A 23,039-nucleotide genomic window follows, 5' to 3' on the forward strand; every position below is an offset into this window, starting at 1 on the left:
TTGTTTCTTTCTGATTTCTTTTTTGGTTTTAAAAGCAGTATATTTTCATTTAAATAAAATTTGGTAAATACAGAAAAGTATCTTCTCTCTTTCTTTACTGACTATAATCCAACTACTTAAAGACAGTCCCTGTGAACATTTGAATGTGAAAAAAAAATTGTTTTGTAATGAAATACCATAAAAAAGAAACTTTTTAGGGGGTTTGACCATGTACTCTTATATTTTAGTTTCCTGCTGCTGATAGTTGCTCTTCTGGCTTCTTACTCAGTTCATCTCCTGCTTAATATGTGTATTCAGACAGGTGAGTAAAAATATGCTGATTCATTTGATGAAGCAGCCCCTTGAGATTATATCTACGTGCAGGATTGGATGTCTTAAATCTAATTTCCAGTGAGGCTACATTATTATTAAGTAGGGTTGTTGAAATGGAGAATTTCAGAAGGCCTGGATATATGTCTAGGTAGACCCAGTCCTACTGGGGAATATCCAAGGACGTGATGGGAGCGGGAAACTAGCATTGTTACCTGCATTTCTCCTCAGCACACAACATAGTTTCCTGGATTAGAGTAGATTAGACAAAGCACCTGAAAGCTGTTCAGAGCATTCAAACCTTATGTTATGGGGTAGCAGTAGACAGGTGTTCATTCTGATCATATTTTCTCCTAGGGTGATCACTTCCTCAAGGAGAACACCCCAGATCTACTACTGCCTTCCCTTTTTCCTGTCTGTCTGCCGGGATTGTGGGAGGCAAGGTCACTAAGCTTTGATTTACTTAGATAGTTTTGTATTTCAACTTGCAAGTCCAGAATAAGATAGTTTTTTGTAAGTGACAGATGTATATGCAGTTAATACAATACATATGTTTACATGGGTTTTTTCCATTTGGAACTTCATCATGCAGTTCAGTTTTGCATGAGGACTTTTAACAAGTCCTCTAGGTTATTCTTGTGCAAGTTACAGCTTATAGTTCACAGCTGTAACTTGCACCAATACCTTTGGCCATCCAGTTTATGAATGAATGCCTTTGCTTTCCAGGGGCTTGGGTGATATTAATCTCAAAGTAACAAGTTGTTCATAACAGCATCCCAAATTCAGGAATAATAGCCTTAAATAAGTGTATCTAAATCCTGCTGAAACTTGACTAGAATTTTAATGACATGTTTTGAAATTTTGCTTCTTTGTGTGAAAAAATTATTTTTACTTAATTGTGATAGTTTAACATCTTAATAGGTTATTTTATTATGGGTTCTACTCAAAGATTAATACATTAGTCAACTATGTGGCAATTCTGTCTTCATTAACTAAAATGTTTCGCTTTATTAGTTTCAACTATTTGAAAGTAATATTCAATTTCTGAAGATTTCCAAGTAATGCTAGTTTTTTACTCTCCCTCAGTTTCATCTATATTTAACTTTAAAATTCTGACACTGTCTGTTGTTCTTTTCTGTAACTTTGGGGCATATAATGTGCAAACCTCTGTATTTCTTTCTTTTTTCTTTTTCCTTGATTTTTGTAGCTTACTTGGTCCATGAACTAGCTTCTTCATGGTTCTTCGTACACACTGATGCACGTCTTCTGTTGAGTGAATTCCTTCAGTCAGTGTAAAATTCCCTGTGCAGGTAGGCTTTGTAAAAAAAATACGTATATATAGAAGACTAGAGAATAGCATGTGACTAAATTCCTCCTCAGTTTGTTGGACTGTCATGAAGGAGTATCGTGCTGAGATCAGAGGCGTTGGTCAGAGAAAGGGCTATCAGAAGTCTTGTACAAAACAATTTCTTTATTTATTTGCCTGGAGGTAAAAGGTGAAGAGAAATTTTTATCTTTATAAAAGTAAAGGATTTCTTTACGTGAAATTCTGATATTTTAGATTTTATCTAGGGTTTGGGGTCTATCAGGACTTTTCTTGGGAGCTGAGCTGGCATATAACGTACCTTAATCTCTCTAGCCTTTCGTCTTGGTAATGGTAAGCCTTTCCTTTTGGGATTGTTGTGAGAATGAAATAATGTATATAAAATGCTAGCTTTTATTATGAGTTTTCATTGGGGCAAAACCCTTAAAGATTGCAAGGTTTTGTATACACTGCTGGCTCAGAAAGAGTTCGCTCATTGCAGTTCTTTGGGGAAACTTCTCTGCCCTGGGAATAAACCCTTAGTCTCTTCTTCTGGCCTCCATATCACTATCAGCACGAGGGAATGAGAGTTCTGGAACTCACCGTATTTCCAGTCAAGTCCCTACTCCCTAGTCCTTGATTCCCACACTCACTGCATTGTCACCATTATTTGCCTTGAGATTATTTCGATTAATGACATTATACCATTTACCTTAATTTACGTCAGTCACTTCAAGAATCCTAGGTTATCCTTCATTTCCCAGGCTTATCTCATGTGGCCCTGTCATCCATTTTCTGACCTCATCTCCCTCTCCTCTCCAACTCCTGAAACCCTTCCACTGTGCTCTCTAGAACTCATGATCAATCATCAGCAAAACCCTGTGTCCTCAACTCTTTTCTGAACATTTCCTTCCCTTCTTGCTCCAAGTCTTCTCTGAGGACATTGCTTTCCCTGTGGTCCTTTCTTCCATGTCCCTCGTACTAGTTTGAAGATGGGATAGATGTCCCATTCACACCTCATTTCCACTTCTCAACCACCTTCCTCTCCGTAAACCCCAGCTTTGAATCTCATTACTCCATAACACCTGCTGCTCCCCTTGCTATTATCACCTATAGTCTCTTCAGCCACTTTCTGTCATTTTGTAAAAATTTTAGCTCCCACTTTACTTTCAGATTCTTCAGTGTTACCCCTGTTATAATTCTGGATGATGTTAATATTCATGTTATAATCCTTCTAATACTTTCATTTCCTTAACTTCTTGTCTTCTAATGATCATATTCCGTACCTCCCTTGGCTACTTACTTCCATGGTCATACCATTGATCTTGTCATTACCAAAATTACATCCCCTCCAGAATCTCCTTTTCAAGAATCTTGCCTTCCACCCACCACTGTCTCTTATCTTTCTAACTCATTCTCTTAAGCACTCCGACTCTGACAATTCTCTGCCCCCACCAGGACTTCAATTCATTGATCCTACCACTTGCACTGTCCCTCACTCTTTTGTCCATATTTCCCCTCTTTTATCCAGTTCAAGTGTCATGGTGTGTTATTGCAATCACTCCCTTGCCCCTCTCTTGCATCATTATACTCCCCTGGCAAAACCCCGACCCTAGTTAAATGTAACTCTGCCTACTTCACACATGCGCCTGTGCAGCTGAATGTTCCTAAAGAAAAACACAAAGCTATGCAGGTTGATATCACTATAATCCAATGCCTGGTGGACCTATGATGCTATCACACAATCTTTATCAACTTCTTTAGTTCATTCACTTGCTTACTCTGCTGTCTAGGAGATGACTTTTTCATATCTTCTTTCTCTTACACCTTCAGCACATTCTCCTTGGTTTCATTCTTAGCTGATGTCCTCACTTTCTATTTCACTGAGAAAATAGAAGCAATCATAAAAGAACTTTATAAGCTCTTGCCACCACTTCTGCCTACCCATTTTCATCTGTGCCATATACTCTGTTACTTTCGATGAACTCTTGTGTTCTCATCTAAGGCCAGCCCCTCCACTTGTGCTGTGATCCTTCTGCTCTCACCTACATCTCTCTAGCCACTCTTTCCCTTCTCTCTTTTTCATCATCTTTGTTCCTGTCTACTGTTTTCTTCCTGTCAGTTTACAAATAGTCTATAATTTCTTTCATTTTAAAAATGACTCCACATTCCTTCGATATGCTTCATACCTTCATAGCAAAACTCCTCAAAAGAGTTGTCTATACCCGATATTTCTCCTTCCTCCTATTCTCTCTTGAACATGCTCCAGTTATGCTGTTCCCATCATTTCACTAAAATTACTGTACCAATGAGTTCCACATCAATAAATCTAGTGATCAGTTCTCAGTCTTCATCTTGGTTGACCAGTCAGCAGCATTTGACACAGTTGATGGCTCCTTCCTCTGTGAGACACTTTATTCACACTCTCCTGCCTCTCCTCCTATTTTGCTGAATACGCCTTCCCTCTTCTTCTGCTGAGTTCTCTTTATCTCCCCATCCTCTAAACAGTGGAGTACCCTTGGGAATATTCCTCTGATCTCTTGTCTTTTATGCTCACTTATGGGCTCATGATGATCATAAAATTTACACCCCAGCCTGGAACTCTTCCCTGAATTTCAGGCTCATATCCAACTGTTTCCATGCCATCTCTAGTTGGATATCTAATATATATCTCAAATTTACCAAACTCTCCATCTTTGCACTGCCAATTTATAGCTTCCACTGTTTACTCATCTAAGTATATGGTAATATTTTCCTTCTAGTTGGCTCAGGTCAAAAATTTTGGAGTTATTCTGGACTTTTTTCGTTTTTCTTTTTTCTCATACTCCAAATACAAGTTCCAAATGTGAGAAAGAATCTGTTCTGTAATTTGGAAGGTAAAATGTTGATACAACAATTGTGAAGACCATGATGGAAAGGTATAGAGGTTACCCATTTGATGCAGCAATCATGCTACTAGATATTTACCTAAATGAATTGAAAGTTTATGTTGACACAAAAACATGCACATGGATGTTTATAACAGCTTTATCCAAAATTGCCAGAACTTAGAATCAATGAAGATGTCCTTCAGTAGGCGATGAATAAACTGCTCTATCCAAACAATGGAATATTATTCAGCAGTAAAAAGAAATGAGCTATCAAGCCATGAAAAGACATGGAGGAACCTTACAAATGCATATTACTAAGTGAAAGAAGCCAATCTGAAAAGGCTCCATCTGTATGATTCCAATTATATGACATTTTTGAAAAGGCAAACTATGTAAAAATATCAGTAGTTGCCATGGTTAGAGAAGAAGAAGGAATGAATAGGAGCGCAGTGAAACTATTCTGTATGATGTTCTATTGGTGGACATATGTCATTATCCATTTGTCAAAACCCATAGAATGTACAACATCAAGAGTGAACGCTAATGCAAACTATGCACTTTGGGTGATGATGTGTCAGTTCAGGTTTATTGATTGTAACAAATGTATGACTCTGGTGTGGGATATTGCTGGTAGGGGAGGCTGTGCACATGTCGGGTAAGGGAGGATGTGGGAACTCTCTGTACTTTCTGCTCAGTTTTGCTGTGAACCTAAAACTGCTCTAAAAATAAAGTCTATTTAAAAAGAAGGAAGGAAAGAAGCAAACTTAGAGGAATAGAGGAAACATACTTCAGAAACCAGATGAAAACTTGAAAAAAAATGTTATATTTAATAGCTTCAGAGAACTAAAAGAATATATTGCATTCTTGAAACAAGAATAAGAAATTATTAAAAGGGTAAATTCAGAGAACACAAGTCCTGGAAGCTAAAAATAAAATTTTAAAATAATCTAGTAGTTGGATTGAAAGAGTTAAGGACATTTCCTAGGGAAGAAACAAGACAAGGAGCTTGAGAATGGGAGAGAAAATATAAGAAAACTAGAGGATCAGCCCAGGGGCTTAGTGTGTAAATAATAGGAATTCCACAAAGAGAGAAGAGAAAAAATGGGAGGAAAGAAAATTATCAACAGAATAATACTAGAAAAGTTGTGTAACTGAAGGAAATTAGTTTCCAGATTGAAAAAATTCTTCGTAGTATGCAATATGATAATTGTAAAAGAATTCACACCAAGACACATCATTGTGAAAAATCAGAAACCCAGTTATAAAGAGAATATCATAAAAACTTTCAGAGACAAGAAACAAACAAAAAATTCTCATACAAAGAATAAAAGACTAAAATGGAAAAAGACTTGCCAGGAGCAATACTATAAATTAGAAGACTATAAAATAATACCTGCAGAATTCTTGGGGAAAATGACTTTAACATAGAATTCTATACCCAGCCAAACTCATTTAGATGTAAAGATAGAATAATGACATTTTCATACATGTAAGGATTCCAAAAAATTATCTCCCATGCATCCTTACTTAGTGAGCAATGGAGGATGCCATTTACCAAAGGTAGGAAGGAACAAAGAAACAGGGAATTTAGCATAGGAGAGAAAGAAAGGGAATTCCCAGGACAACAACTGAGCAGCAGGTCTAAGAGCCACCTCCAGATTAGGGTAGTTCTTTTCACAAAGGCACAGTCAGCTCTCCAGGCCATGCTTGCCCTCAGGGTTGTGTTCAGGATGGAAACCCTTTTCTTTTTCTTCTGGCTGTTGCAGAAGTGTAAGAATCAAATAGTGGGAAATTGAAATAAGGTATTAGCAAACAGAATAAAAGAAACAGGTTAAGGAATGTGACGAAGTTAGAATTGAAGGGGGCTGATACCTGGCTGAATGTGGAGAGTGAGGGAGAAGGAAATGTCTAAGGATATCTCCCAGATTTCTGGCTTGGGCCACTGCGTTAATGATAGTGTCATTAATAGAGAGAAGAATTCAGCAGGAGGTGTTGGTTCAAAATAAAATAGTTTGGTCTTGCATAAGTGGGCTTGGAAGTATAAAGTTTCAAGAGGGACAGGTCCTAGAACTGAAGCCCGAGATAGAGGTTCATTCGTTCATTCAGTATTCTTCTATCTCTTAGGAATACAGAGATGGATACAACTCACTTTCTTCCCTAAAGAAGCTCATAGTGTAGTAGGGGAGACAAATATATAAGCAAATAATTTATATCATAGTGTGGTAAGTGTAGCAATTTAAACATGTGCAAAGTACAGTGATAGCTCTGAGGTGGGAGTGATTTGCCTTGTCTGGGTTAGGGAGTGAGGCTCAGAAACATTCCTGGAGGACTGAGCTGAGAAGCAATTTGACTAGCAGACAAAGCAAGAGAGTATTCTAGCCTATACAAGGGTACAAAGACATATGCTGCATATTTTATTCAAGGTACCATAATAGTTTATTATTATTAGCGTATAAGATACAAAGGAGAAAATGAAACTGAAGAGAGAGACTGAAGTGTCAGATCCTACGGAATCTGGCGTTTTTTACTGAGGCAGTGAGAAGCAACCAAGGTGGTTCAAAGGAGTCAAGGTAGTTACTGGGATTCTCTGCTTGTTACTTCCAAAGAGGATTTTGGTCCTTCCTAGAGCCCACTGAGGAAGCTAAGATAGTCCCTTATCTTCCTCTTCCTAAAGGAGGATTAGAATTCTTTTATGAGGATTTTAATTTTTAGTAATGATGAGGAAATAAACAAAGGGTAAAATGGCCCCCTTGTGCTCCCAATTTTGTTTTTTTACTTTAACCCTCTAGAGCAGTGATTCTCAACACTATCTATTGCAACACCTTACTTTTATTAAAAAAAGTCAAATACTCCCTTTCCTATCTGAAATGAAATTCCTCTAGGTGTTATCACCTACTGGTAGTGGGCTGAATAATGGCTCCCCAAAATTTGGCCATATCCTAATCCTGGAACCTGTGAATGTTACCTTATATGGCAAAAAAGGACTTTGCAGGTGTAATTAAGTTAAGGATGTTGAGGTGGGGAGATTGTCCTGGTGGATTGTAAACGCAGTCACATGTATCACTGAGGGAGCTCACAGGCAGAAGAGAAGGTAGTGTGACCACAGAGGCAGAGATAAGAGGGATGTAGCCACAAATCAAGGTATACCAGCCGTCACCAGAAGCTGGACGAGGCAAGGAATGGATTATCTTGAGAGCCTCTGGAGGGAGTGTGGCCCTGCTGACAGCTTGCTTTTGACACAGTTAAACTGATTTTGGATTTCTGGCCTCCAGAACTTAGAGATAAATTTCTGTTAAGTCACCAAGTTTGGGATAATTTGTCATAGCAACCATAGGAAACTAATACACTGCAGTCATGTGCCGCATAACAACATTTTGGTCTACGACAGACCACATATATGATGGTGGTCCCGTACGGTTATAATGGAGCTGAAAATTACTATCACCTAGTAACGTTGTAACATTATAGCACAATGCATTACTCACGTATTTGTGGTGATGCTGGGGCAAATCTTCAGGTCCATTCAGGAGGTATTCCAGAAGAAGGCATTGTTGTTATAGGAGATGACAGCTCCATGTGCGTTATTGCCCCTGAAGACCTTCCAGTGGGACGAGATGTGGAGGTGGAAGACGGTGATATTGATGATCCTGACCTGGTTTAGGCCTAGGCTAATGTGTGTGTTTGTGTCTTAGGTTTTTTTTGAGGAAGATTAGCCCTGAGCTAACTACTGCCAGTCCTCCTCTTTTTTGCTGAGGAAGCCTGGCCCAGAGCTAACATCTGTGCCCATCTTCCTCTACTTTATATGTGGGATGCCTACCACAGCATGGCATGCCCAGCAGTGCCGTGTCCGCACCCGGGATCTGAACCAGCGAACCCTGGGCCACCAAGAAGCAGAACGTGCGAACTTAACCGCTGTGCCACCGTGCCGGCCCCTGTGTCTTAGTTTTTAACAATAAGTTTCTAAGGTTAAAAAAATAAAATAAAAAATTTCAAAAATAGAAAAAGCTTATAGAACAAGGATATAAAGAAAGAAAATATTTTGTACAGCTTTACAATGTGTTTGTGTTTTAGTCTGTGTTATTTCAAGAGTCAAAAAATTTAAAAAAATTTAAAAGTTTATAAAGTAAAAAAGTTATGGTAAGCTAAGGTTAATTTATTATTGAGGAGGGGAAAATCTTTTTAATAAATGGAGTGTGGCCTCAGTGTGCAGTGTTGATAAAGTCTACAGCAGTGACAGTAACGTCCTAGGCCTTCTCATTCACTCCCCACTCACTCAGAGACTCACCCGGAGCAACTTCCTGTCCTGCAGGCTCCATTCACGGTAAGTGCCCTATACAGGTGTACCATTTTTATCTTTTATGCCGTATTTTTACTATACCTTTTCTATGTTTAGATATGTTTAGATACACAAATACTACAGTTGCCTGCAGTGTTCAGTACATGCTGTTCAGGTTTGTAGCTTAGGAGCAATAAGCTGTAGCATATAGCCTGGGTGTCTAGTAGGCTATACCGTCTGGGCTTGTGTAAGTACACTCTATGATGTTCGCGCAATGACGAAATCACCTCACAAGACTTTTCTCAGAACGTAGCCCTGTCGTTAAGTGACGCATGACTGTGCTTATACATAATATTATGTCATATAGTAAAATAAAGGAGAAACAAAGACAAATTAAATGCTGTTGGTGATGTGATTTTCCTCAAGGCAAACAATTTTTGGCAAAGTTCAAAACAAAACAAAACCTGCATTTGCATGGTCATTGTATTCCTAGAAAATTTTAATGTGTATTTAAACCATTAACCATTGTTTTCTCAGTATCTACCAAACTGTGCTTGACACACAGAAGGTATTTAATAAAAGCTGGATACGTGGGTCACAAATGGGTGGATGCATTAGAGCTACAGAGGGATTCTATCTTAAAAGTTCTGAAGTCAAAAAGCAAGGCAAAAATTACATAAAGTCAAAATTGCCTTTGAAAATTTCTTATGTAGTTTATAAAATAGAGTGTTCAACATTTACATGACATGTTGGACACTAACGTATTCTTTCTTAATAAAGCTGAGAGCTTTTTGTTTTGCCCAGCCTTGATGTGGGCTCCATATAAGGAGAGGGATTGCTTTAGGGTCATGATGAATCCCATTCAGCACTGTGAGATGCTGTCACTGGGAGAGCACATAAGAACTGAAACCGACTGAAAGAGTCGATTCCCATCTCCCATCCCAGTGCTCACTGAGCATTTGCTTGTTGTTTGGAATGGTAAGTGGCCTGTCCAGCTATTTCTATGTTCATCTCTTTCTTTTCTGGGTGAGTGAGGCTAGTCCAATAGACCCACAGTTTATTAAGTGGGATGATGACGTGACTTCATTTTCACTGGATTGGTGTTCTTGTCTCATCCTTTTTGCTAATGAATAGCTCTCAATTGGGCTTGATTTTTCTCTCCCACAGGCATTTGGCAATGTCTAGAGACATTTCTGGTTGTCACAGCTGAGAATGTGGGGGGCTAAGGTAATACTGGCATCTAGTGGGTAAAAGCCATGGATCTGCTAAACATCCTGCAGTGCACAGAACAGCCCCCACTGCAAAGAATTATCCATGCCAAAGAGGTCGGTGGTGGCAAAGTTGAGAACCGCTGGGCTAGACTGTGCGCTCTGCTCATGTAGCAGTTCCCTCATATGGTTCGCCTTGACGTTAGAGTAAGTGCTGCCTGTAGCAGAAGCTGAGCTTTTTCTCTTGGGCTGCAGGGGAGGAGAGGGGTGAGTCTCTGCAGGGTTAAACATATCTTTAAGTTAACCTCCTCTTTTATTTTTATCAAAAGTAATATATGGTCACACACGTGTGTGTGTGCACGCACGCACTTGTGCAGCAGGGCTTGGAGGAGTTCCCAGCCCATTCTTACCCGCTTCTGGTTTCATTCCCAGAGTTAGCACCGTTTAGAGTTTTTGTTTTTAACTCTTTTGGTGGTTATCTTCCTAAGTCTAAATAATATTCTTCTACTGTTATTTATTGATTTAAGAGATTATCTGTTGACACTTCATTCTGAAGGGTGAGGAGTTAGCTTAAGAACACTAATCCTCCTTTCCCCCCTGTAATTTTCATTAGTTTATATTAAATAGTTCTTTCATTGATTATTTTGTAACTCTAAATAATACACTTAAACCTTTATTTTTGTTCCATGGACTTTAGACAGTGTCTCTTGACTCTCTGCTATGTTATATGATATTAGTGTTCCTATCCTTTCTTTCACCTGTCCTCTTCCTATTTCCCGTAGTGTTTCTGCTGTACCCTTACATTGTCCAGGTTGACAGTATTTACTTTCTGTTTTGTAATCATATTTAAGTCATTCATGTTTTACCTATAAATTGAGTCTGAAAGTTGAAAACTGAGTAACATTTATAGGATATTACTATGTAAGTGTTGTTCACTGCAGAGCCAAGCAGTATACTGGGATCCAAGAAGTTTCTCTATGCATGCAATATCACAGCCTTTGTGTCATTTACATGGAGAATGTTCCTAGTATTCTAGCATTCTATTTTCTTTTACTGCATTGAGTGCTCTAAAGTCACGCCACATTTAGTTGGTAAACTTACATTTAAATACATGTTAAGAAAGATCAGACATGGCAATACAATTGCATAGTAGACTTTGGATAAATGAATGACCTGCACAGCACTATTAGGGAGAAAAAAGGCGAGAGGAAAATGATGGAAAACAGAAGAAGGAAAAGAATTTCAAAATAATAAGGGTGCATTCCAAATGGCCAACTTTCTGAGAGTTGAACTGTGTTTGAATAACTCATGTCCCTCAGTCTAGATCCAAAGATAATATTGCTGCTGGTGAAACTTGGGCTTTGTACTATAACCAGAGTTTATTAATTGTCCTATTTCATTGAGGGAAAAATGCAAAGTAGACAGAACACTGGAGTAACTAGCTGGAAATATTCCACTACTTCATGGGAAGCAACTTTTTAAATGATTCCTGTGGAGGCCAAACTCTTGGTCTAGCCAAAATAGCACTAAAGTGTGCCTTGATGGTATATTAAAGAAGAAATTTTTCCCCAGTTTACTTTATTAGGATTTACAGCCTTTCTGCCCCCTCAAAAACAGAGGATTGATTTCTTTAATATCAAAAAATAATTTCCTAAAATAGATTGCTAATGACTGCTTTCAGTTATTTATTTAAGGAGGATTGTGCCAAGTACTGCTTGTATGAATTCCTGTAAAAGACTGAATTAATTTCATAATTAATGTTATTCCTGTTCTGGAGGAATATGCTATTAATGTGGCTGGTCATCACCACATCTTGTTTTAATATCTTTCAAGACATCTTTCACTTTATAAATAAGGTATTAAAACATCGATCATCTGAAAGAGCAGGAAAAATGTCCCTTTTTAGTAGACCAAGTGATATTTAAGTTACTAAACACCAGGGAAGTTAAAAATTGTAGCTTAAATAAATCCTATCAAATATTTGATGGAGGAAACAGAACTATTCAAGTGATAAGGTTTTTAAAAGTAAAGTTTCACTACCCCATTATAGTCATTATAGAATATTTGAACCCCTCCCCAAAAAAATGGAGAAAAAGAAAGAAGACTGCACAATCATTGTTACTGTTGGTTTTTAATTCATTCCACTCTTGTATTTTTACTCTATAGATTATATTCGAATGCTATTTTTTTATCTAATATTGCCTTTTTAATGTTATTATAAACATAGTTTTTTGTTTTTTTTTTTTAAAGATTTTATTTTTCCTTTTTCTCCCCAAAGCCCCCCGGTACATAGTTGTGTATTTTTAGTTGTGGGTCCTTCTAGCTGTGGCATGTGGGATGCCGCCTCAGCATGGCCTGATGGAGCGGTGCCATGTCTGCACCCAGGATTCGAACTGGTGAAACCCTGGGCTCCCGAAGCAGAGCGCATGAACTTAACCACTCAGCCACGGGGCCGGCCCCTATAAACACAGTTTTTAGTGGCTACATATTATTCTGTCAGGTATATTTACCATAATTTTACTTTACTCAACCAATGTTGAACATTTAGGTAGTTTTTTTCCAATGTAAATAATGCATGATGAGTATCTTTGCATATAATGATTTCTCTGATTTAGTTTTATTTCCTAATATGCAAGCTCCTAGGGGTCAATTGTTATAAATATTTTAAAGTTTCAGTGGTCAAATTGCATTCCAAAAGTCAGTACCAGATTATACTGTTACTGGCATCTTATTTGCCCAAATGACAGAATAGAACTTTGAAAGTATTTCATGAGTTGCTTTTGGAATGTCAAGATGATCCAGAAAACCATTGAAAAGTGAATATGTGAAGATAAAGCATTTGGCTGACTGTGTGCATATTTTAGTAAAGCCTCGATGTTAAGCCAGAAGCCATGATTCATATTCCTGATGATCTCAGACATGGAAAAGTACTTCTAATTTCTACAACATAAAAGAAGTATGAGAGGGACAGAACTGAAGGACTAGCCAGACTTGCTGACATGAGACAGAGTTAGGATTTGGACATTATACTCAGTCTTCACTTAAAAGTCTAGGCCTTTTTCACTCTGGATTTGGGAATTTGCTGTGTTTAGAGAGATTTTTATAAAACTAGAAAATAATGGAGAACAAGTTTGAGATTGCTGAAAGTATGCCAGTCTTGTCAGAAGTTGCAATTACAACTATCTTCGTTAAGCTGTTAGTTTGATTATATTTTCTGGAATAATTAAGGTTATGTTCTAATTAAAAAAGTAAGAATAAATGTTTAGCTTATTTAAATTTAGATAATTGAAATGCCAGTTCTTTTTGGACTCTTTCAATATTATGATTTTGCTTAAGGAAAAGTTACTAGCTTTTCATGTTTACCAAATATACAATCTATACTTGTTTTCTGCTGTTTAAAAGTAAACTTCTTTTTTTGAAGATTGGCACCTGAGCTAACAACTGTTGCCAATCTTCTTTTTTGTTTTTTTTTCTGCTTTATCTCCCCAAACCCCCCAGTACATAGTTGCAGGTCCTTCTAGTTGTGGCATGTGGGACGCCACCTCACTGTGGCCTGATGAGCCATGCCATGTCCGCGCCCAGGATCTGAACCGGCGAAACCCTGGGCCGCCGCAGCGGAGCGTGCAAACTTAACTGCTCGGCCACGGGGCTGGCCCCTAAGCATAGTTAAACTTTTTGATGAATATTATCTTGATAACTTCTCACTGACTGAGAAACTGATGCAAAATAGATCACTTTAAAGGCAAGTTATTTCATACATTCCCATATGTAACACTGAAGAGCCTCCTTACTTTAAATTCTTGGGAGGCAATGTTTTCTTAGGAAAGAACAGACAAATTTAACTGTAATATTAGAGAAGGATGCTAAAAATGAACAATGATGTTCCTTTGATCTCATGCCTCATAGTAACAGACCTCGTCTGGAAACTCGGTTCGTATACGCATAGTAGGTAATAAAATTACCTTCTCAGTGTCAAATTAGATAGAAGCTAACATTTAGAGAATTTTCTGGTTTAGTATATATACCAAGGCTTTGGAATGCTAAATACGAAGAATTGTGCCCCTATACAACATTATCACTTAATTATGTTTAGGAATATTAAAACAAACTAGTAAATAGTTATTGATTAAAGTAATTATTAATTTTTTTGATGACATTCACTTTAGAATATGTGAATTTGGAAAAAAATTTTTAGCAATTCACATAGAAGGAAAAAATTCCAGTTTTTACTTTTGTAACTCTGCTTTTTAATTTTATGTTCTAAAATATATCCAAAATCTATCCCTGTAAGATTATTATTGATGTCTTTCATTGTTAAAGCATAAATGTTCATACTTATAATCAAATTATATATCCCAAATTCAAAACTAAGTTGTCCTTGTCTGCTGTGTTTAGTAGTGTATAAATACATTTTAAAAAATGGTTGTATCATCCAAAAAGTTTCTAACTTCTTTGATCAAGTTTGTTAATGGATTAGAGTTAAAATTTTAAATGTATACTTGGCAAAAAAATAGGTAAATTTTCTTAATTAGTAAAAGTTATCTTTTCAGCATTTCACTGTTTTCTTTCTGACCTTGTAGTTATAACATGTAAAGACCATATATGGTTTAAAAATGTGGAGTTTTTTGTTAATTTAGTGGCAGTTTAAAGAAAACTCATGTGTGTCTTGAGAAGATATATTAAACTTGCGTTAAGAAATGATGAGCGTCGACTCAATAGGAGATGTGTGTTGCTATACCAAGCCTTAGTATCTACTGGTCAGCTTTTTCTTAGTATAAGTACTGTAAGGTTAAGCACTTTTCAAACTATAGGATTATGTGAATGTTTTTCTCTTATTTTTACCAGTGGCATCACTAGAATGAAAACGTAATTTCATACTCTTATGATGAAAAAAGAAAATGTATGCCCTATTAATTTGGGGATAAAGGTATTGTTTCTATCATGAACACATTATCATCATCCTAGGTAGCCTGGAAAAGTGAATGTCTCTGACACTATGATACAACTTTCATACTTTATCTAACTTTGTGCAGTTTTCAGAAACTATTGCCAATGAAAACTTAGATTTCACTGTTTAGTGAGAAGTGGGGTTGTTCTTGAGTAATTATTGCATTTGAATTAATGCAGCTTGAGTGGTTATTAGACAGCCTTGGGATTTGCTAAGCTCTACTTATTCTAAGAGGACTCTATCGTTACAGACCAAATGTCTTCAGAAGTTTCCCCCAAAAGTGGTTACTTCTGCTTTAAATTTAATGTGACCATCCAATAGCTATAAGGTAGTAATGGAGTAGCTTTCTTTCCTTTAAGACCTGGCACACAAATGGTTTTGTGTAAAAGTGAAAATTATCATTTCTTTTAACAGCTGTGACATCTTATGAAGATCTTGGACTCTTCGCATTTGGATTACCTGGAAAGGTAATTTTTTAAATTTCTCCTCACTGTCCAAATTCCAGAGGAGCATTTTTTCCTTCTGTTTCCAGTTAAAAGAGACAAGTATATATAAGAGAAGGAAATTAGAAGGAATAAAAGGAAACTAAAGTGAAGAAAGACAGAATGATGGGAACAGGAAGAGAAAGAGAAGAAATATTTCTATACATGTTTCCTAAAAATGCATCGTAAATTTAACTTAACACTTAAATCTTTTAGTATTTTTCACCCTAACAAAGGAGAGCAATGACTTGAATAATTTTAAAACAGTAACAATGGCCTGTTTTAAGTTTTCCTTCTTAATTTTAATTATAGTCTCTGAGTAAATCTTCGGAAAGACAGTAGAAGAAAGCAGCATAGAATTAAAATTATAGCATGACTCTTTACAAAACCGATAATTAGAAGATCATATCATTTAAGAGCTGAACAGTGCTAAAAGATTATCTAGATATCCCCTCATTTCTAGGTGAGGAAATTAAGGCCCAGAGAAATGAAGGGCCCTGTTCGTCCACGGTTACGTAAAGCAGGTACTATATCGCAGGACTCCAGACTCTCAATCTACTGCTTTTCCTCCTCAGAATAAGAGAAATAACAGCAGTATTTATTGGGCATTCATTTGTGATAGGCAGACTAAACTGATTTAAGAGGTAGGAAGAATACTGTCTTCTTCCACAAATCATCAGAAGGTAATATTATTGTTAGTGCTGTGATACTTTGTTATTTCTGAAGAACTATCCTACTTCTAAAACCCATTTGCATGTTGGTTCCAAACAGAACTTTTTCTTTTCATTTGTGAATCTGTTGTTCGTGGGATTTGTTCTAGTAGAGGTGGGCCTGAACAGTGATCTATTCCCAATCTATGTAGGACTGCATGATCCTAGATAGCTAGTCAGCTCCAGACATACCTTGGGGGTGCAGATCCACCAAGATTTGACTGATCTAAAGGCACAAGTGGAAGCAGAATATTTAAACATTTCCTCTGAGTACATTTGATTACCAAGAATGGATAAAGTGCTATCTTGAGTTTCCTAGGAATCTCATCAAAGATCACAAGCTAGCAAGCCTGCAGGCTGAACTTAGTCCTCAGGTATATTTTGTTTGGCTCAAATCTTGGTATTTTTAACTGATTGCCAACAAAGAGTTATAAAATTTTGAAACAGTTCAATTTCTGACTTTCCTTGAAAAATCAGAAGATCTAGTTACATTGGATCCACATTCTTACATGCCAGCAACTGGCCAGAGCTGAGTAGCAGCTGCCCCATTTTGAAAGGAGAGTTCTCCAATATACTAGAGTCTTTACTACCTCCTATTGTCTTACACTCAGCTCACTTCATACTATTGAATTTGAAACATTTTGCGTAAATTTTCAGATCTGAGAATATGTGGGCTCTAGAGTTTTTGCTCTAGACTTTATTAATCCCTGGGACAGGGATGTTCAAAGGCTTGGTGTAAGCCAAGCTGATAAATTCAGAAGACTCTATCATTTCCTTTTATGCAATACAGCATTGGCACAGCACACCTCAAGCTGTCTCAGTCTACCTACTAAAGTAATGTGGTAAAACCAGTAAAAAAGGGAGAATGAGACCAGATAGATTCAATTTCAACTTTTTGATACTTTGATAATCATCAGTTACCAGCTTTTTAACACTTAATAACTGTTTAAGAGAGACTGCCAAGAAAACTTGCAAAAGTATTCTTTATAGTAACCATGGAACTATTAAAGAAAGGCTTTTTATGTGATGATTATTAGTTTTATGTATTACAAGTGGCTGGCAAAATTTATTCTTTCCAATTTCTCTTCTCTTGACTTCTGCATCTTTTTGATAGTAATGGTTATTGGATTTTAATAAAATACTTATCCTTTTATAGTATTTCCCCTTCATCTTCTGAATACATTTGTTCTTTTATAGGTGGTGGTGGCAGGCACCATAGTAATTCAGAATGTTGGAGGTAAGCAGTTGAAAGTGCACCGCTTGCACATAGATATTATAGAAATGATTACCTTCCTCTCGGTCTAGCTGGGAACTTGAACCTCTGTAGACATAGGTATCTTCAGAAACCCTGTGTGTTGTCCTCATTACTCTTTTTTCAGGTCCTTTTTAGCAGCCCTTATAGGACAGTAACTTCTAAATTCAGTTCCAGCTAAGCCCTTGATTTCAGTCTCGTTATTAGGTCGGCAGCACACTGCTAAAGCATTGGCTCACTGTGCTTGTGACAGTGGTGAGGGACAGCCTGGAAAAATTCTCCAGGTTATTCTAAAATATTTCCCCTCTACTTTTGTCCTAATCACTCCCGTTGGCAGATACTGCTTTAGAGAGCATGATGTTCTGCGGGCTGTGAACAATCAGGTGTGGACAAGCAGTGTCCTTTTGTAACCAAGAAGTTAAAAATGACCAAGCAGTTTAAAAAATAAACAAACCTGAGACAAATAAGCATTCTCACATATATCTTTTGTTCCCATTATCAAGAACCACATGGAAATAAAAATTACTGTTAATTATAGAGTATTATTGACTGAATGTAATAAACATTTAAATCTGAAATATGGGAATCATGTTTGTAGGTGTTGTAAAGAAGTTAATGGTGAACAGTGTCTTAATTTTCTTTTACCATTGACTGGAGTGCTAAATAAATCCTTAGTCTGAAGGAAAATTCACAGAGAAGGTTGACATGCGCTCGGATCTTAGACAAGATTGTATGGTCAGGGGAAATTTTAATCTTATTTCTTACATGTAACAGTTCAAAATAATTTAAAGATGACAGCTTTAATAAAGTTTAACTCTGATTCTCAAGAGATCTGAGGTATTTCACTTTAAGTATTGTTCAACCAAATTCTATCTTTGAAGGGTTTCTTGGTCAAGGAAAAAATTAACATTCCAACTATAAATTGTACCTGCTATTGTTTTGAAATCCTGAACATTCATGTTTTAATTCTTTGAATTTTCATGGGAAAAAAATGCTATCGAATGAGAAGAAGGCTTTCTTGGATGCCATACCAAATAATTTCCTTCTAACACACACTACTTCACCCTTCACACTGGAAGTCAGTAACCACTCTCTTCCTTAATCTATATAAATGCCGTTGATTTTAAGATCTGCTTTGTAATAATTTATTTTATTTTAGCAAATAAATATTGCTTAAATGTGCACTCATAATATCTCTAATATGAATGCATATTTTTATATTTTCAATCCCTCTCTATATGATTACTGAGAACCATCACATTTTGTTTAGATTAGGTTGAACTGTTTTTTAGTAGTTTATGTAGAATTTTCAATCCAGGAATTTTGATCCAAATATGTGACCCTAGCAAAATGCTGCTGTTGTATTCTGTGTACCCTTCACCCTGATCCCTTCCTTCTCTAATCTAGTGTATAACTATTATTGTACATGATTTTAGCACTTGGCTTTTATTAGATTAAAACTATCTCTGTGTATGCTTTTCTCCCCCACTATATTGTAAGCTGCTCCAAGGCAAGGATTGTGTCTCATTTCTCTTTGTACTCCCAGAACCTAGCATAATACCTGGGACTTGATAAACCTTTGTTGAACTGAATAGAGCTGCATGTGATTTGTATAAGCTATTTCCAAGTGCTTTTTAATATTCTAGATATATTTATCAAGAAGAAGAGAAAAGAAGACTGCTAAACTGATCACAGGCTTTAAATATTTGAAAAAGTGGACGTGAAATATAAAAATAGATACTAGACTAATTCGATATTGTTACAGAGAGCAGAACTGGTTCCAATGTAGAGTAGAAGTCTACAGTGAAGCTGGTTTGGGTTCATTTGGAATACCTTTGTGACTAAACTGTGATGACGAAGGTGGCCTACGCTCCTTTGAAAATGTCCCTTATCCCTGAAAAACATTCAAACAGAGTTGGTTAGTCATTTGTCAGAATGTTCTAGAAAGGATTCCTGCATTTGGTAATGGATGAATCATCAGTTTTCCCAACTCTAAGTTTGTTGATTTGCTTACTTTGTTTTGGAAACTTTTTTTAAAATAAAGTGACTTAGGAGCAGTCACAGCAGTTTTTAATGTCCCTCAAATTCAGAAAAGCTGGTAATATTTATTTAGCTTTTAGAATAATGTCCTCAGGATTTTCTTCACATTGGTTAAAAGTTTATTTATTGAGAACCCAGTCACTGAAACATTTTAAAGAGCTTTTTTCTTTTGTGCATAAATCATTCCTTTATTAAAATCATAGAATTGGAAACTTGCTCTTGTGAGCAGAATGCTGGGTTGAATGTCTACTCCAGTCTCTGCCATTGGGTAGGCATGTCTTGGGGGAATCCCCTCCCTCACTCTCTTGGCTTCAGTTTCCTCTTTGCTAAATTGGTGGGGGTAGGATGGGAAGCAGGGAACTTAAGGTCCCTTCCTACCTCAAAATTTGAATTCTAATTTGGCCATTTCAAAGGCATGTTAATTCTTTCAGAGCATTAAAATATTTTTATTACAGGAAAGTTCAGTGGGGGAGTTATACTTGTTTCAAAATATGATTTGGTCTTTTCTTATGCATCTTTACCAAGTCAGCAACTATTGCTCTCAAAGCTGTCGTAGATGCTGTTCTCTGTCAGAAAAGCAGAATCTCAGTTCTTAGAACTACCCTTTAGGGCAACTGCTGAGCCTCTGAATTTAGAGTCTAGGAACTCCAGCTTAAGAAGTAATTTCTTGATGGATATAAATTGGGTCTGTGGAAGTCCTAAACAGTTACTAGACCATGTATCCTTGAGAAGAAACAGCACACTTATTTGGGAGGATCTGTAATATGTTGTGCATATGATTGACTTAGTGTTACGTCTTCAAAATGGACTTTGACTTTTTTCCTCATTAATTGGAAATACGTTAGATATTTTTAAGATGATATGAAGTGTATAGCATCAGATTGAATTTCTACACTTTTTACCTTCTATCTGCATATAATGTGGTTCAGGTAGCATTTTTTGAAAGATGGAATGTTCGTTATTAGTGTAAATGGTCTGAGTTTTTGCAGTGATCATTTAGAACTGAAAAATAATATAGTAGATTCTATTTAGGTCAAGTGTTCTACTAGATACTTTAGTTACATAGCTCTTCAAGGTAGATGCTATTATCCTCATTTTACAGGGGAAGAGATCAGTGCTCAGAAGCGATAAGTAGCTCATTTACTACCTTTACCCCTTAGTAAAGCTCAAACCTCGCTCTGCCTGTCTGCTTCTAAAGCCTTTATTCTTTTTGCTATGATATAATAAATGTTTGAAAAGCTGTGAAAAGATTAAATGTTGAGGATTTTAAAAACTCCTTGGGGACAGAAACTATGTGTTTTCATAACTTGATCTAGTTTCTGGTAGAGGAACTCAATAAATAATATTTGTTGAATGAGACAATTTAAAAATTCTACTTAAAAGCCTAAGATTTTGCCTCAAAGAGGCAATTTTATATACCATATAAATGATGGAAAGAAACTTGAAAGCCCATAGCATGATTTATAGCTTAGAATTATATAAAAATTAAAAGGTTGAAAGTATTGGGGAAAGTTATATCTTATTTATGTAAAATAGACAAAATATTTTGAAATCTGTTTTCAGTTAGGTAATTATGTTTTAGATTAATGCTTCCTAACTCTTGTATTCTTTGTAACATTTAAACATTTCTCAGTTATCTTGGGATTCTATGCCCCTGGTGAATCTATGAGAAAAATGGAAGAAAAACCTTTAGAAACAAAATGAACATGAATTGCTCTTGATTGATATTTGTTACATGGATCTTTCCAGTGAAGACCCAGTTTATCACCTACATCTCCATATTCCATAAATCTAAGTAATTTGCTCATTCATTTATGTCCGTAGTACCTAGCACATAGGAGGCATTTAGTAATATTTGTTATAGGAATAAAGGAAGGAATAAGAGAAGGAGGGAAAGAAGGAAAAGCAAGTGACTTGGCTTAGTACTTCCTTAGGAGGAAAAAGAGTTAATCAACTGGGAAGAGAAGACCACTGAATATATGTGAACGTATTTTAGGAAAGAATCTACTGTCAGAACTTCACAGAAAATCTTTTTTTCCCAAGATCCAGTACCAAGTATTAGTCACAGGTCACTAATGTGGTCTAAGTCGATTGGAAAAATCCACTGTCTTTGAATAATCTCTAAACTTTATAATAGAAAAAAAATGTGACTCACTAAATTCAGCATTCTTATTCTAAAGTTATAGAAACCTTTGTCTTTGGGAAATGGAGAGCCATATAGTAAAATACTACTTCAAGGCGATTCCTGATCTCCTCCCAATGCTAATGATTTAGGGGCCTGAAATAGGCCAGAGCCAGAGATAGCCCCCAGCTGCCCATTTCCTCAAGAGCTGAGAGTCGTTGCTACTGGGACACGAAGTCAGAAAAGAGGTATCTGGAAGTTGTAATATTTAATGCAGTTACAGGGAAGAGAACTCTGACTTAGAGAGTTTGAATTTAGTGGACTACGAATAAAAGGATTAAGAACTGTAATAGCAAAAAAGTATAGATAGTTTCTACAAAGTTCTCTAACTGTGTTGCATTATGAGATCCATTTCCTAAAACCCAAGGTAAGTAGTTTCACACTCATTTGAACTCCTGAGATTGACCACTCAGAAGGCAAAAATATCCCTAGAAATCAAGCAGTAAACCCCACATATCATTAATCAAGCTAGAGAAAGTCCTATTAACTCTTACATCATAAAGTGAAGTTAATTGATGTTCTTTCTGGTTTCGTATCTTGCCCAACTCAAAAGGTAGAAAGGTGAGTGGCTGCTAGGAGTATATTAACTTCTTATTTTGCTCTTTTTTTTTTTTTTTTTTGAGGAAGACCAGCCCTGAGTTCACTACTGCCAGTCCTCCTCTTTTTGCTGAGGAAGCCTGGTCCTGAGCTAACATCCGTGCCCATCTTCCTCTACTTTTCATATGTGGGATGCCTACCATAGCATGGTGTGCCAAGCAGTGCCATGTCCGCACCCTGGATCCGAACTGGCAACCCCGGGCTGCTGAGACGCGGAACAGCGAACTTAATTGCTGCGCCACTGGGCGGGGCCCCTTATTTTGCTCTTATAAAATATGAAGGATCACTATGGATAGCATATTCTTTCCTTAGTTCTTTAAAGCCCCAGTTCTTTAAAGGAGATTGAAGATCGAATCGCTGCTACATATTGTGAAAGGAGCACTGTAAACATTATAGTAGTCTTACTGAAACCTCCTGAAAATTGCTAGAATGACCCAGATTTTCCGGTCTGATACAGTTCCCACAAAGCTTCCACTAGCTGCCCTGATCAACACCCTAATTTGGGAATGTAAGTTTTAAGCGAAACTCAGCAGCCCTTTTGTGTACTCCAGCAGCACAATTTCTAAATCTCGTAAACACAAAGGTGTAAATAAGATCATTTTCAGTTGAGAACTATAGAAGTCTCAAATTATCAGTTTTTCAAATTCATGGTTTAATTTTAGGTAAGATAGAATCTATTTGGTTTAATTTCTTCCTTTTTTTTTTTCTTTTGCTGGGTAGTGAAGTCTTTTAGACGTACATTCTAATTTACATTGTCTCCTGGGAAACTAGGATTGGGCATGCTGTTACAGCGCCATCTGCTGGTCAGCTCCTCTGTAGTCAAACTGCAGGTTTTTTGAGCCTGAACAGTGTTATCCAGAAA

At 36.8% G+C, this 23,039-nt stretch overlaps 1 protein-coding gene across 2 annotated transcripts in view; it reads left to right on the top strand.

Moving 5' to 3' along the window:
* SLC38A6 (solute carrier family 38 member 6) overlaps positions 1-23,039 on the top strand; it is a 58,634-nt gene that overhangs the window by 3,115 nt on the left and 32,480 nt on the right. For both annotated transcript variants that reach the window (XM_005605219.4, XM_023627855.2), the window contains exons 3-5: positions 228-301; positions 15,329-15,381; positions 17,304-17,343. In XM_005605219.4, the coding sequence (XP_005605276.2) occupies positions 228-301; positions 15,329-15,381; positions 17,304-17,343 (167 nt within the window). The remainder of the gene's footprint in view (positions 1-227; positions 302-15,328; positions 15,382-17,303; positions 17,344-23,039) is intronic.

This window comes from Equus caballus, chromosome 24 (genome assembly GCF_041296265.1).
Source record: "Equus caballus isolate H_3958 breed thoroughbred chromosome 24, TB-T2T, whole genome shotgun sequence".
NCBI classification, from domain to species: Eukaryota; Metazoa; Chordata; class Mammalia; order Perissodactyla; family Equidae; genus Equus; species Equus caballus.